The sequence below is a fragment of the Rhyacophila brunnea genome, unplaced genomic scaffold (assembly GCF_057557595.1).
Source record: "Rhyacophila brunnea isolate RB1 unplaced genomic scaffold, BYU_Rbru_1.0 scaffold_1, whole genome shotgun sequence".
NCBI lineage: Eukaryota > Metazoa > Arthropoda > Insecta > Trichoptera > Rhyacophilidae > Rhyacophila > Rhyacophila brunnea.
Genome location: NW_028232751.1, coordinates 6,333,763 through 6,349,663, shown reverse-complemented (window position 1 = coordinate 6,349,663; position 15,901 = coordinate 6,333,763). Strand labels below are relative to the sequence as shown.

The window sequence follows — 15,901 nt, the reverse complement described above, 5'->3', positions numbered from 1 at the left end:
GAACAATGTTTCATCTAATTCTAATTGCTTTTGAAACATGAAAAATACCGTGAAAAAAGGTGCCGGAACGACGTTCCACCGCGTTACAGTACAAAAAAGCCCTGGGTATACGTAATAGGTATTATAATACATTACAGCCATGGGACTTTATTTTTCTTGGTACAAGTCAGTTATCCTGGATACAGCGGCAAACACATTTTGAAAATAGCCGATATACTGGATTATTTGTTAGTATAACATAACCTAACCTAAACTAACAAATATAATCCAGTATATCGGCTATTTTCAATTTGTGTTTGCCGCTGTATCCAGGATAAACGTACACCTAGAACATTTTTCTTTTCTGTGATTACAGCCGAATTAGGGTGTCATTAAATAGGTGGTACAACTGTATTCATTTTTTCACATGTAATCTTTCGGTGATTTCCTTTAAAAATAATTTTATTTGTTCCAGTCATTTCCACGACATTACCTATTCACTCCAAATATATTTTCAATCTCTGTCAACATTGAACATAATATTTTGTATTGAATTATTTTCAATCAAGCGAAAGAGGTTATTTATGTCGGTGTGATGTTTAGTCAGGTTATTAGAGTGTTTTACCAAATAATATTATTATTAATTTATTGTACCCGACAATAACAAAAAAATAGATAAGTCGTGATACCGATAGTAGTTGTAATACTCGTTGAGAAAAGTCATGCTTTCTTGCTTTCCCAAAATTAGGTGTTTATTTAGGGACAGACCGCAATTAGTGCTGACATTTGAGAAAATGTAAGTAGGTATACGGAACACTAACGTGAGAACACAAGAAGGATCTGTGTAGGTTATTCTGAATATGAATAGAAACATTACCACGTAAGAACTGTCAAAAATAGTATTATGTTATCTTTCAGTATAATATGTAATACTTTTATTAAATAATGTTCTTATTTTTGACTGGATAACAAAGGTGGTGACGTTTTATCCGCATAATAATACGATTTACGACAAACTTAAGAAATACTGATAAATTTTCTCTGGAAATGTTCCCAAGTTAAATTGATTAATGGCTAATTAGAAAAGCGTGAAAGTTATAAGAGAGAGTTTATCGAGTCATTAATTACGACAAGCTGATAATTTTGCAGACAACGAAATGGGAATATTTTTGTATTTGGCGTAAATCGTCATCACAACAGATAGAAACGGTTAGCAAAAATTTTTACGTACCGTAGCTGCTAAGCTCCAAGTAATCCTCGAAGTCATGTAACCACACAATGCACTACAATATAGCATCAAAAATATTTTGTTTTTGTCGATAAAAAATTAAAATTACACTAGTTAAGCAACGAACACACCCTTACACTCGGAATATTTAAGCAAAGTGTGTGACCGGTGTTGCCAGGTAAAATTTAAAAATTCAATATTTTTTTCGTTTCAATAGATTATTACAATTTATTAAATTCACTTATTTCACGTGATGGATAATAATAATTTATAATATATGAGGGTAGTTGCATATTGGTAGCTTTTAAGGCAAGCATATTATCATAACCACTATCTTATGAAATCAAAACATACCAAGTATATAGACGTCATTTATATTAAATGAAAAAAAACTTACAACAATGACACTTGCGAATGTGTCTCGCGAGACAGACAGCACTACTGCTTTTGTACAATTAATAATAGCAAGCTAGTATTAGTACAAATACTACAAGCACTAAATGGTATCATCGAACAAGTGTCACGGTGCTTCAACTACTAGCTCGAATCTAACTAAAAGCCCACAAATTCAATAGATATAGAGTATAGACCATCCGTTACCAATCAAATTGAACAATAGCTAACGAAATCGGAATGTCTGGACGGCTCAATATAGATGTCAGTTGGGCTCAGTGGGTGTAAATGAATTTACTCATTTTATAGCCCATTTTTCCTCGCATGTTTCCTTAATGGCAAACGCCGCTGTTTCACGATCCTATTTTCTCAAAAAATATGAGATATTGATTCACGCTTTTTCTTCATAGAATAATAATTATTAACATTTTGTTATTAACATTAACTCATGTATATTATCTATGGACTTATTTATTACGCTTGCCACACTTACCACGTGACACGTCCGTCGGACCTAACAGCCTACAAACTTATCTGGAGAATGAGATGCGGGAGCCACTATCGTAAACTACCCAATCACAACTCGTAACTGGCAAAATACAACATTTGAAGGACGTATTTCAATATGGAGTTCTATGGTAGTTCGTAGTTCAATTTTTGGCCATTCTCCAGATAAGTTTGTAAGTCTGTATTGGAAACACTCCATGGTTCACCGATTATCTGTGGTTCACTGTTCGTTGACATTTACAACTGTCACAAATTCAGCAATAATAAACAATCCAATAAGATTACGTATTGTAGCTACAATAAATGAGTATTCGACCCTTTGTAATTTGCGGTATCGCTTTGCAGTATTTTTAGTTTGCAGAACTAGGTTGTGATAGCGTCAAACGGCTGCTAAAATGTTTTCAAAGACTTTGTTTATAATAAATATAACCCTACTTTGTTTTGTAAATGCACCACCGGAAAAGAAGAGCCTTTTCTCTCGAGAGCGATTTAGGAACTATGGGACCACATATATTCCAGAATGTATCGAGTTGCCGTCAGACCAATGGTTTGAGCAAGCATTAGATCATTTCAGCCCATCAGATACTAGGACATGGAAACAGGTTAGTGCAAGACTGACGTTACTGAAGCGTCAATCGAGCGAATACCCACTATTTATTAGGGACAGTGTAGTAAATCGTGTCTTTTGTGCAATAAATAATATTGCCTAAACCGTTTCACAGAACTATTCAAAGCTCTGAGTAATGATATAATATAGAGAGCGCCTATTTTTCGGCAAAATGAAGCCGTGTTTCTTGCGTATAACGCACAGTAGAACCTCGATTTTATTATTATCAACTTAACTACGAAACATTCTACCATCGTGTTGCTTGTCAGTACGTACGGCTACTAAAATAACTAAAAATAATTATCACTAACTTTATAACTAACACAAAAATAATAAATATCAGCAACACATGCTCGCAGTTTTTAAATGAACGTAATCAGTCAAATCCACGGGTGGCCAACCTTTTCAGCAGCCGGGCCAGATTCTAAAAATGAGATTTCCTACCGGGCCGCACAACCGATTTTTTTTATTATACAAAACGAACTTTGTACTCGATATTAAACGAGCCTCGTAATGCCGTTTAATATTATAATACTCTTTCAAGACAGAAACAGAATCATTGCATATCAAGCATAAATGGGCTCTTTGTTTTAAATTCCACGAAAAAATAGTTTATAGTTTGTCTGTCTTGTAAACTTCTCAGTTCTTCTGTGACTCTTCTCTTCTTTGGTCCAACATCTTTACTACCGAAAACTTGATAACTGTAGAATCGGGGTTTCACTGTATATACATTAATATTAATAATATGTATTTCCCGTATGACTTATTTTATTTACATTTAAACCTTTTTATAGGGACATGAGTATAAAAAATGTGGTCTATCTCAATTCGGAACAAGCATTACCAGATCTTGAAAACTCTATTATCTCTATGAATGAGAAGTTCAGTTTTGATTCGTCGAAAATTATATTGTTATACGGATCATATCCAGGATCCTTGGCAGCGTGGATGAGATTAAAATATCCACATTTGGTGCATGGCTCTGTCTCATCTAGTGGTCCACTTCTAGCTAAAGTCGACTTCATGGGTATGTTACAATAATATATTGTTATATATGTACATAACACTTTCATTATATGTATTTATAATTTGGCATTAATGCCAAATGACGCAAGAAATCTACACCACAGTTCTCCATGTATATTTACGCAGAAGTAAAATTTTAGCATCAGATTTAAAAATTAATGAATGTGGATTTGCTGACATTCACATTCAAAATTCATTATGTACTGATAAATAATTAAACAAATAATTTGATTGGTGAAAACGTCATCTATTTGAGTGTTGCTGCAATGGATAACGATAAATAAAACTATTCTGCTGAATTTCTCAACTGATGTAATCATTCAGGAATGTCTGTGCATAAGTTGGACATAAAAATTGGAGAAATATTAATATTCCTCTACCATTTGAACAACAAAAAAACACTTTGTAAAATGCATATTAATATTTAAAACAAAACAATTTGATTTTTGGTAAATTTTTGATTGACAGTGCTTAAGACCGATCTGTGTTCATATCACAGATTGATTGTGTCCACAACAGTAAAGATCTGCTTTTTACACTTTGTAAAATACCCCGTTTACACATGCATGGATTTACTGCTGACAGTACGTATTATCGTGATCATAACAAGAAAATGCATGTGTTAACATGTATTATCCTGCAATCTGCAAGATTGTATGCATGAATCAAAAAAGTTCGAAAGCTTCTGAATTTTCACGCAACAGTTGGATTTGTTCGATATCAGTGCCTGCGCAGTAGAACGATAGTGACGAATCTGCGGGAAAAAAACGAACTACACTACGCAGAGACTCATTTCGACACCCACAACGAACAACGGTAACTCACTTGGTCATTTTTCAGGAGAGCACAATGAAAGTTTGAAAAATTCTCATATCGAAATGCAAAGAACAAAATATCTGGTAATAAATAGGGTTAAAAGACGTATTTACTGCGGGTAATCAAGTATATTAATGTTTTATCGTAAAACAACTGGAAGTATAGTTTTTATGAGTTACGATTTGTCATAAAACAGCATATTTCCAAAGAATAATGTTGTAACTCACATTACAACTTTTTTCGTGAAATGATTTAAAATAAAAAAATATTTTTCATGGAATATTGTTTTAACTTACGGTATGAAATCGTTTTCTGTGTATAATTGATCAAAAAATGATTTATTAAAAATATTTACTCATTATAGGAAGGCTGTATAAAGTACCAATCACAACACAGATTAAGTTTAGCAACTTTTTTATTGAACAAAATTCTATTTTATAGAAAGTTTATGACAAAGTTGAATGCAAGGTTGATTATTTTCTATGAACATGTTTGAAATAAGGACACGACAAAAAATATTTTGAAGCTTTTCTACTATTTCCTATTCAGATTCTGATGATGAATCGTTCTCTTCAGTAATTCCAGTGTATTTAAGAGTATTATAATATTCATGGTATATCTCAGGAATGACTTTAGAATTAGATGTACAGAGGGTTTTTAAGTCATTGTATTTTGCCTTCATAATAGCCAAACTGCCGTTGTAAGCGAAAGGTATAATAATATCAGTAGGCACTGTTGCTTGATCGATACTTTCTGAATTTTGTTGACCGTGTCATTCTGTTACCTGAAATCTTTGCTTTAGCGGAATTGCTGCCTAAGTTGATATAAAACCGATTTATCGAAAAGAAAATCATACTGTAATTGTAACTGTTCCGGGTTATCAATTGTTTTATTTTGGACCACTTTACTTTCTCCATGTTCGTATCATATAGTACTTAAATTACGTTTGGTTGGCAAAAGGTGCTTAAAATTATATATATATTGCTTTGGTTCATTTCAATCACACATTATGGTTTTCCGTTTGTTTTTGCACATCTGACTGGAGTAACCCATTGTTGCGGCACATATATAATTTGATTTCTTTTTCTCTTTTCAATAAGGGCATGCATTCCCCTTTGTTTTGTGTATGGCCAACCTCCAAAAAATTGTGGGTAATATTTACTTTTAAAACCCTCGCTGCATATGAGTACATACAGAAAACTACTTGATTTTTGATCTGGCCACTGCAAACATTTTGCCGCAGGATAAAGTTGTAATTCATTATACAACTATTTTACATGTATGCAGTTCAATATTGTGAACTGATAAAATGGACTAATTCAAGTTACTATTTTCTTACAGGTTAAAATGCAAAAAAATAATAATTACAACCTTTTTCGAGTTCATATCTCTGCAACTGTTGTACATAGATATATAAGGTTAATACAGGCAGAAAGAGTATTTTTTTCTTAGTATGCGTGATGTCATATCTCAAAACAGACAAAAAGTGAGTTACTGCTTTGTTCGTTAGTGGTGTCGATTTTAAGGTTAACGAAAGGTTACGACTGTCAAATAGTATCTACCATATAATGACAACATCGCATCTCGCTTACTCTTGAAGAATGAGATTGGAGAAACAGTCAGCACTTTTACATGTAAACAGTTATTGTCACAATAGTTTAAAATACTCACTATTGGTGCAAGTAAATCCATGCACGTGTACAGGTGATATTAGGTATTCTAAATTAAAATGAATATGTAGAAATAATTTAAAAAGATTTGGAAGGATATTGGTTATATATTTCTCAGAAGTGTTTTCAAATTATGTATGTTCAATAAAAGAATGTTGCATTCTTAAATACTGTGAATTATTTGTTGGATAAATAAAATAGTTTATAAAATAGTTATATTAGAAACGTTGAAAAAAAAAATATTATGGCATCCCGCGCAAAGGATCCTCTTTTATTTTATTTCCGAATCCTTATTTTAATAAACATTTTTATATTTCTGTTGACTTTTAATTAAAACATTCGCGGACATGATGTCTATAAACATCGTATTTTGTTAGATGTGATATGATAGGACGTCCATTGACGTCCTGTACTGTGGAACGGAATACGACACAACATTTATAGAAATCGTATTTTGGATTAAAACAATAATGTTCCCTGCTACTTGTGTCACGGTGCGAACATATTTCCATTAGATAGTGTCTTATCTTAAGACTTAACTCATTTCTATATATCTAACATTTCACCCACGGTGGCCGCGCGGCTCAAGCGTTGGACTATCACGCCGTGGGTCTCGGGTTCGAATCCTGGGTCTGGCAAATACACATATTGTTTTTCAATTTGTCAGAGTTTGAGTCAGGGTATGGACCTAATAGGTTGAGTAAGTGGTTGACATCCATTTCTCGTAAAAAAACAAAATCTGTTAATACAAACCTCTACTCTGTGGATGCCCATATGATCCTATTGGGATCGGACATGGTCGGAAAAAAAATATATCTAATTCGAAAATTTATAAAATGAAATATTTAATATGCATCATATCATTAACATGTATCCGCGAATGTGTTAATTAATCACTTGTAGTTAAAAACTTTCATGGTAAAAGTGTTTTTTTTTTCTAGAGTACTATAGTGTGGTGGTAGATGGTTTACGCACAAGCAGCGACAGTTGTGTGGATGTCGTGACGGATGGCGTTAAACAACTTCCACATGATGGTCAAAGAAGTGTTGATAAGCAGTTCAGGTATACATGCGAATTCAACATTTTAATGTATATTATGTCAATTTATAATATCATATTTTATTAACAAAAACCGTTCTCTTTCACTAGGTTTTGTGATAAAATTGAAGTGGCTACCAAACTCGACCGTTCCAGCCTATATGAATCATTGCCGAGCAATTTTGCCGGAGTTTTACAATACAATAAGGACAACCGTATTGGGGAGTCTGCTAAGTTGTCTAATATAACAATTGATCTTGTGAGTTTTTTTTATCCATAATTGTATTCTACTATAAATTATTTTTCAATTACATACATTAATTGGTCTCTCAGTAATCTGCCACCCCAAAAACCAGACAAGTGTTGAATTAGTGAAAATGGCGGATTATAGTGCATACATACAAAATATTGTAAAAATTAAGACAGGTATTTCGTAAAAATAGTTTTTATTAAGAAATTTGTACTAGCAACTTACTGTATTTTATTATAACGTTTTTATTAACTCGTATTCTTATTTGTCTGGTGGTTGTTTGTCTGGTACAAATCTTGCAATCGATTTTTAACTAACTTCCCGACTAACTAGACATTTTAAACTTTTAGAATATATCAGAACACGACGACAATGCATTCTTTTAATACTTTTAGCCATCTTTAAGTAGAATTGAATTCATTTTCAGTTAATTCTGTTTTGTATGAAAGGTTATTTCGGAAGAAATCCGTAATCCAATCCACTATTATTGGTTGCTAAGTGGGTGGTCCTAGCAACTAAATTATTAATATATACGTGCATTACTATGGAAATCAAAATGACATTTCAGTATTCTGTATTTGTTTGTTTGTTTTTTATTCATTTCATATCAAGTACAAGTTTGAGCATATTGAGCATAATAATTCAACAGAAAATTTAAAAACGTTGTATATAAAAAGTTCTCTTTATCTTGTAATTATTTTATGATCAAAATCAATTATGTAAATAATTTATACATATTAATTATAAACTTTTTAACAAGTTTTTTAAAAGTTTATTAACTACATACATATTAAACAGTAAATCACTTAACACAACCACTTGTTCAGTGTTGTTTGTTTTTTTCTGAATATTGTTGGACGATTGTGTCATCTCGTAATTTATGCAACATAATGAATTGAACGGTTGCATTATTTTCCTCTGCCCATTTAATGGTAACGCGTCAGTCCCAGCTAGTGCATCTTCTGATTTGACTGTATGAGCTACGGTCAGTTGACAATTATTGCCTTCATCCTCAGAATCCAAGCCTCTTGATGTATTTATGAGCTCATCTTCAGTCGGAAGTAACGCATACTCCTCAGAATTTTCTGCTATGCATTCTTCTAAAACATTTCGTGTTAGCTCTGAGTTTTCAGTCACCCTCTGAATGGATTCTTCTAATGGAACTAAGTCTTCAGGTTCCCAGTTTTCACCATCTTAGATCATGGAGGGCCACAGGTTTTTTCACGATTAAATTATTGCTCGTCCCGGTAGATTCTTCCATCCCTCGTCGACGGCGGATAGCTGATATAGGCACGTGGCTGATTACTGAATTTTACATACGAATAACGGCGGATTATAGAGTTTGATTTTGTGATTTCGAGCGGCGGATTACGGAGAGATACTGTGCTTACAAAAATACGGAACCAGTTGCAGATATAATATTTCAACTTATTGGAAAATGATATATTCTTTTATAGGAATATAGGAGAAACCATTTAATTGGTATTAATGAAACACACTTTTTTTCGTCATTGATATAATTCTTCAGTTTCACTTTGTTTTATTTATAGTATATATCTAAAAGAGACCCGGTGCTAGCAAGTCATCATACTCCCCTTGTAAATAGTTTTTCTTTTTAAATATTATTATACATAATGACAGTTTACTGAACTGTTAATAATTATAACCAAAGTACCTAGTTAATTAAATGTGGTAATTAAATAATGATTATAAAGGTCCATAGTGAATGAGTTAATGATGTTTTCAAATTAAAATTCATAGCTTCTTCAAAGTGTGCAAAATATCATTTTTAATACTTCAGGTGTAATCATTATGCTACAATCACGTTTCCCTTTTAAATTTTAATATGCTATAAAAATCATCTAATCTGTAAAGACTTGAAACTTTTCTTTGAATGTAAATTAGATAGTCTTTTACACATATCATAAATTCCATGTCGATACTTAAATAAAATTTGAGATAATTTCCAGATTCAACGTGCAGCATCTTGACAATGCGGTCAGAAGAACCAATATGATATATGGTGATTTAGACATTCAAGCTAATAGAATTGTCTATGTAAATGGGAGCGTTGATCCATGGCACATATTGGGAATTACTAAAACCAAAGAAGGCGGTGCACCAGCAATATTTATTACAGGTGAATGGATCTCTATTTTAAAATATTTTTTGCTTGGTAACATAATATGGTATCAGTCGATAATTGTGACAAACTTTTTTTGTTTCTTTATATTATTTTGGTTTATTATGCGGCTTTTTTACAGCATTTAGTATGCATGGTTCATGTACAATATTGTTGTTACATTGACGATACAGTGGCGAAGGGTGGAGGTAGGCTGTTAAGATTCAACATAAATAGTGCACATTAAACTTTATCAGTCAAATGTATTTGTTTTCATTGAACTAAGACTACAATGCGTAAATAGTGTTTGTTAGTTTTAAAATTTCTTCTTTAATTTTTTTAAAACCATAGTAGATAATAGTCAAAAAATATTCGTTTATCTATAAAATATCTAAAATTATGACATTAATCCATACATAATTTAGATATTTTATAGATAGAAGAATATTTTTTATCGATTATTGTTTGGTTCGGCAGGGCTTAATGAATTAAAAAAAACTAACAAACACCTTATGTAATATGTATTCTTAATTAAACGAAAACAAATAAGTATGACTGAAAAAGTATGTACAATTTTTGTCGGATCGCCCATAGCATCCAAAACTTTGGTTTGACAGGGTTTCATTGAATTTTAAAAACTAATCAGCACTATTTGCACATTGTATTCTTAGTTCGATGATAATAAATAAGTATGACGAAGTTTAGTGTGCACTATTTATGTTGAATCTTAACAGCCTACCTTCACCCCTCACCTCTGTGACGATATAACATTTAAAACAATACATCGTCATTGGGCTAAATGTATTTAATTATTCTGATTATTTTAAGGAACGGCACACTGTGCAAACATGTATCCAGCTAGTGACAAATATCTATCTCATTTGAAAGCTGCTAGAGTAATGGTGGAGTCTTCTTCTTCTTCTTCTTTGGCCATATCTGCCCCTTAATTGGAGCATAAGGACACCACGCGGCGCCTCCAAGAATCCCTGTCGCTCGCCAGTCTTCTTGCTTCATTGTGGCAATTGATCATGAATACTAATGAAAATGTAATTATGTTAATAATAAAATTATACATAATCAACATGCTTGTGAGAACTACACTTAGAACACCCCATATCTATAATAAAGCCATTGAAAATAAAGTAAAATATATTTTGTATAAAATTAATCTATCCCTTTCACTTGCATTCATGAGTGTAACTGAGACGTACTGGGAATAATCTCACTTTGGACCATCATCAAATCAAATCAAATCAAATCAAATCAAATCAAATTTATTTATTTTACATATAATGAACATAACAAATTATAAATTCAAAGCGTTCACGACATGACATAAAATAAGTGTTAATAATTAAAAAAAATAAAAATACAGAGAAAAAGTAATAAAATAAGAAAATAAATTAAATAAGTAACAAAATAAAAGTAGATGGAAGCACACAGAGTGAACTTTGATAAACCCTATCTTAAAAACTTATAAAACAACGTCCACCTAAATTCACCCTCACGTAAGTGGAATATATCAATATCCGAAGCGATTTCATTAAGCATGGTTACTGCCCTCCCAATTGGCATTACTAATGGCAGGTTAGTTCTGCACCGTGGGAGAACAAACAACGCATGCCCTCGATTCCTAAGGTAATTATCAGAGACACACAAGCCAATACCACCAAGAATGGCAGAGTTCACATTTACGCCGCGTATAAGTCTGAAAAAATATGTAGCTAAATAAAGATCCCTTCTAAATTTTAAGCTACAGTATGTAAGCATCCCTAAGAGAAAATCAGTCGGATAGAGCCACGGATAATATCCATACAACCGAAAGTAAAGGAGTCGTAAAAATTTCTTTTGGACTCTCTCCACCATAAGGCCGTACTTCAACTGATGCGGGGCCCAAACGATAGACCCACTCTCAAGTCTGCTTCTAACTAAGGAGTTATAGAGAATTTTTAATACCGTAACATCCGAAAAGACCCGGGAAGTACGCAAGACAAAGCCCAACATCTTTAGCGCCTTTTTACAAATGGTATCTATATGACCACTAAACGTCAGTTTACCGTCAAATGTAATTCCAAGATCTCTTACAGATGCTATTCGCGAGAGAACTCTGCCATGCATCGAGTACTGGAAAAACAATACTCGTGAGGCTTTAGTAAACGATAAAACATTGCATTTATCAATATTGAAGTCCAGTTTGTTACGCCTGCCCCAATCTAATATATTATCTATATCAAGTTGAAGTTGACGACAATCGTCCAAGGTGACAACTTCCATGAAGAGTTTCAAGTCGTCAGCAAACAATCATAAAATCATAAAAGTGTCTGCCTAGAAATACCTAGTAAAATCAGAAGAATGTCGTCTCGTTCGAAGTATAATTTACACCACGTTTTTCAGAATGAGGCGATGATATAAATAAAAACCTAATATGCTGTAGTCTTTGATGAATAAACAAACAAGTTTCTCCCCCCAAACCATATGAACACACATTTGTACCTACTAATTATTACTCTTAAATAATTCATATGATTTCATCGCCGTAAAGGTGTAAAATAAAAATATTTATATAGTTTCTTAAAAAATTGTCTGTTAAACACTGTCCTAAGCATTGATATACTACTAGATGAGGAGTTCCCATACGAGTGTCATTTTAAAAATGTACCACAAAAGAAGATATTACGAATATCGTCTTATAATATTTCCTTGTAGGTATAATGCGTTAAGACTGTTAACATGGATTCCCGAATTTCACCCGTATTGCACTGGCTGTAAAACTAAATTTGCGTGCTTAGAATAGTGACCCTAAGAGTGTCTGTAAAACACTTTTTATGCTATTCAAAAATAATCAGGAACTAACTGAGAATATTACTTTTCATTTATTATAACTTTAAATATTATGTTAGTATAATTATTACATTTGTATATATGGACTTTGCTGTTACACTGTGTGTAATCTACATATGCATTGTTAGATTAATAACCGTGTTGAGGAGCAAGAATACAATAATTTGTCACATTGATATATTAAGTCTCAGTGTACTTAATATGAGAGATGGAGAAAAATATTATTATATATTAACATAGAAAATCAAAAAATATTACATTTTTATATGACATTAGATATGTATTTATTGATGGTTTTCTAAACATATTTAGATAAGAAACAATAGTTATTATTGTTGCATATGTTAAGGTAGGTACATACTTATTTTCCCACGTTTTGTTTTTATCAATAAAGCATTTTAAAATGTCTAGTGATAGTTAATCAGTTGATAATTTCGGTTCATGTCAACAACGAAACCGCCGAAATTTGAGTAATAGGTACTTACTTTTGAAATAAATAATGATACTCAATTGTATTTATTATTCAACAATTATGATTTCCAAATAAAGAAACATCAACAATGAAATTTAAAAATAATGGATTTTTCCAAATATAAAAATTTGTCTAATGGAAATTATAATATTTTTATTATTTTATTTAAACTCTGTATTTATGTATTTTTATCGCCTCTTTGCGCCGCGAGAAAACCTAGTGTCATTAATTATACCTATGTTTTTTTAATATTTTGTATAACAATTTTTTTTTTCCGACCATGTCCGATCCTAATAGGATCATATGGGCCTCCACAGAGTAGAGGTTTGTATTAACAGATTTTGTCTTTTTTACGAGAAATGGATGTCAGCCACTTGCTCAACCTATTAGGTCCATACCCTGACTCACACAAATTGAAAAACAATAATATGTGTACTTGCCAGACCCAGGATTCGAACCTGGGACCCACGGCGTGGTAGTCCAACGCTTATAATGGTATACACACAATTGTAAAGCTATTACTGATAATTATAATATAATATGTTTAGATTTATAATTATTGAATTGATTATATACAAATTTATGAAAACATGACAGCTAGTAGGTACAAGAAAAACATTAAAGTTTACTGAGTAACATAAATAATATAATATGCGATATCCAAAGCGTATGGTAAAATAAATTATTACTTTCATAATATTGGTAGTTATTGTAAATTGAGACTAATGTTTTATTTTAATAAGAAATTCGCCAAATTTAAGTATCATCACAATGTCGTTCTCATTCCATTTTATTTTCGTTCATGTGAGTTTGGTCCTGTACCCAAAGCTTGCAAGCTACCAAAAATTGATGTCTGAGCGGACAGAGAAAGTCGTCATGCGATGACTATAAGTTTTCGTTTTCGAGACAACTATTAAGTTAGCTTATATCGAGTTAAGTCCGCTGATATTAAAACAGTAAGTTTTAACACTGGCCGAGTCGCTGAAAATCGGGCATCATTTTAAGAAGCATATGATTCATCCAGTAGTATATCAATGGTCCTAAGGTTTATTTAAAGAAAACTTGACTATAATATCATTTTGAATTTCTTGCCAAATTTAATAAAGCCAATGCGCAGATTGTGAGATTTTCATTTAGGACGATATTGTATTATGTAAAGGGGCTCGTAAACGAGAAACTTTTTACGGCAATTTTGTTGCCGTTAATAGTTCCCCAAAACATGACAATAGTAGTCTACGTTGTCGAAACTTTCTATCTATTGCCTATGCTTTCTGGCAGCATAGTTGGTCGATATATCGAATATCGAACGCAATCTAAAATAAGCAATAATTGCTAATCTATTTCCTTAGCAACGAAAACAACATCGTGATTATTGATATGGACAAATAGTGACAGCCGATCCGATTTCACGTGGTGTAATTATTATTGCTAATCGTCGAATATCATTTCACAATGAATAAATGGACAAATGATAGAGTATTGATTTCATCAATGAGGTTCATATCACACCGTGAGTGTAAAACCAAGGCATCTGCAAAAGACATATTTTGGATATATTAGGGTTTGAAGTCTTTGTTTTGTTAGGAAAAATAGAGTTTCTAAAAAAAAACCACAATATTTGGTTTATATCTACATTATATTGCATGTTCTTTCAGTTACTTCACTTTTACATTATCAAGTTCACGACTTTTGCAGTTTTTTTGCATTTAATCTCGAAATTGAAAAATTTGCAGATGCCTTGGTTTTATACTCACGGTGCGATATACGTACTGACTTATGGGAAGTGGAAGGCACATTATGTAAAGATCGAAGAAGATTATGTTGCGCGTTGTGTTGACAAAGGGACATTTTATCCCCTAGTAAATAAGAGGCTTTAGATGAGCATATGTTTCAATCTCCCCCCTTAAACAATAATATTGTTATAGGTTTAGTTAAGATTGTTCCCAAAAAATATTAGTCGATACACATACATACATACGACACATATAAGACAATATTTTAAGATTGGTTATATATATGTATTTAGTAATCAATAGACTAAGTAAGTTTCCACTAATACATTTAAAAACATATTTTAGTAAACCTTATTCTTTTGACCTTCTTTCCAAATGTATGTTTTTTAAATAATTATTGTATGCTTAATAAAATAAATACTGCATTTAACTTTACTTGCTCACCTATGTACTCAATTTTTTTATTTGTTACTAGCTTAGATGGTCCGCAGCTGTATACTATAATATGACCTTTCTTTAGTATTTAACACCAACATATCGTCGTTATAGGATTGATTTGTCGAATATCCGTTTTTGTCGAAATCGACCTTTTAATGCAGAATGATTTTTTGTATCTAAATGGACCAGAACCATCTTTTTCTTTAAATTGCTTTGTAATGAAAACAGTATTCATATGCTGTAAAAACAACAATTTAAATACCTCCATGTATTTAAATGTAGGATACTGTAATTTGTTTTTCATCTACTGAACATTTTATATTTGGTCTATTCGACAAACCAATCCTACAGCGACCATATGTCTAAACAGAAAATCAAACGATAATTATAGAAAAGTTAAAAATTTGGCCGCCATCATAGTATTCACAAAATATCGAGTTTAAATTTGAATTAGTATTTAGCTCCATAAAATACATGGGTAAACATACAATCAGATTATACTTATAGACCATTGACATTTTGGTAGTTCATCGGTTACCAATTAGAAAATATTCAGTTTAACCACAGATTAATATTCAATGCCCTAAAATACGGTGCGAACTGAAAATCAATCAAATCAGATAACTAGAAAAAATCTAATGCCATCGTAATGCAAAAGCTCTTAATTGCTGCCATCTTGTTTTATCTGTCGCGCTTGTTTTAAAAATTGGAACTGCACTAAAAACCCATGCGTCGTGTGCTTCAATTTTTGACTTGATGTAATATTATACACAAGACGCTT

The 15,901-nt window shown here is 32.0% G+C and overlaps 2 protein-coding genes across 5 annotated transcripts in view; one reads left to right on the top strand and one right to left on the bottom strand.

The window, feature by feature from the left end:
• Mical (Molecule interacting with CasL) overlaps window positions 1–1,348 on the bottom strand; it is a 193,047-nt gene extending 191,699 nt beyond the window's left edge. For all 4 annotated transcript variants that reach the window (XR_015069494.1, XM_085940893.1, XM_085940898.1 and 1 more), the window contains exon 1: window positions 1,211–1,348. The gene's annotated coding sequence lies outside the window, so the exon portion shown is untranslated. The remainder of the gene's footprint in view (window positions 1–1,210) is intronic.
• A 743-nt stretch (window positions 1,349–2,091) lies between these two features.
• LOC147079421 (putative serine protease F56F10.1) lies at window positions 2,092–10,780 on the top strand. Its single transcript, XM_085958946.1, has 6 exons — window positions 2,092–2,709; window positions 3,509–3,741; window positions 7,168–7,288; window positions 7,376–7,523; window positions 9,485–9,654; window positions 10,465–10,780. Exons 2-5 carry the CDS (start codon window positions 3,513–3,515, stop codon window positions 9,503–9,505), a joined length of 519 nt encoding a protein of 172 aa, XP_085815072.1. The 5' UTR covers window positions 2,092–2,709; window positions 3,509–3,512; the 3' UTR covers window positions 9,506–9,654; window positions 10,465–10,780.
• Window positions 10,781–15,901: the final 5,121 nt, after the last annotated feature.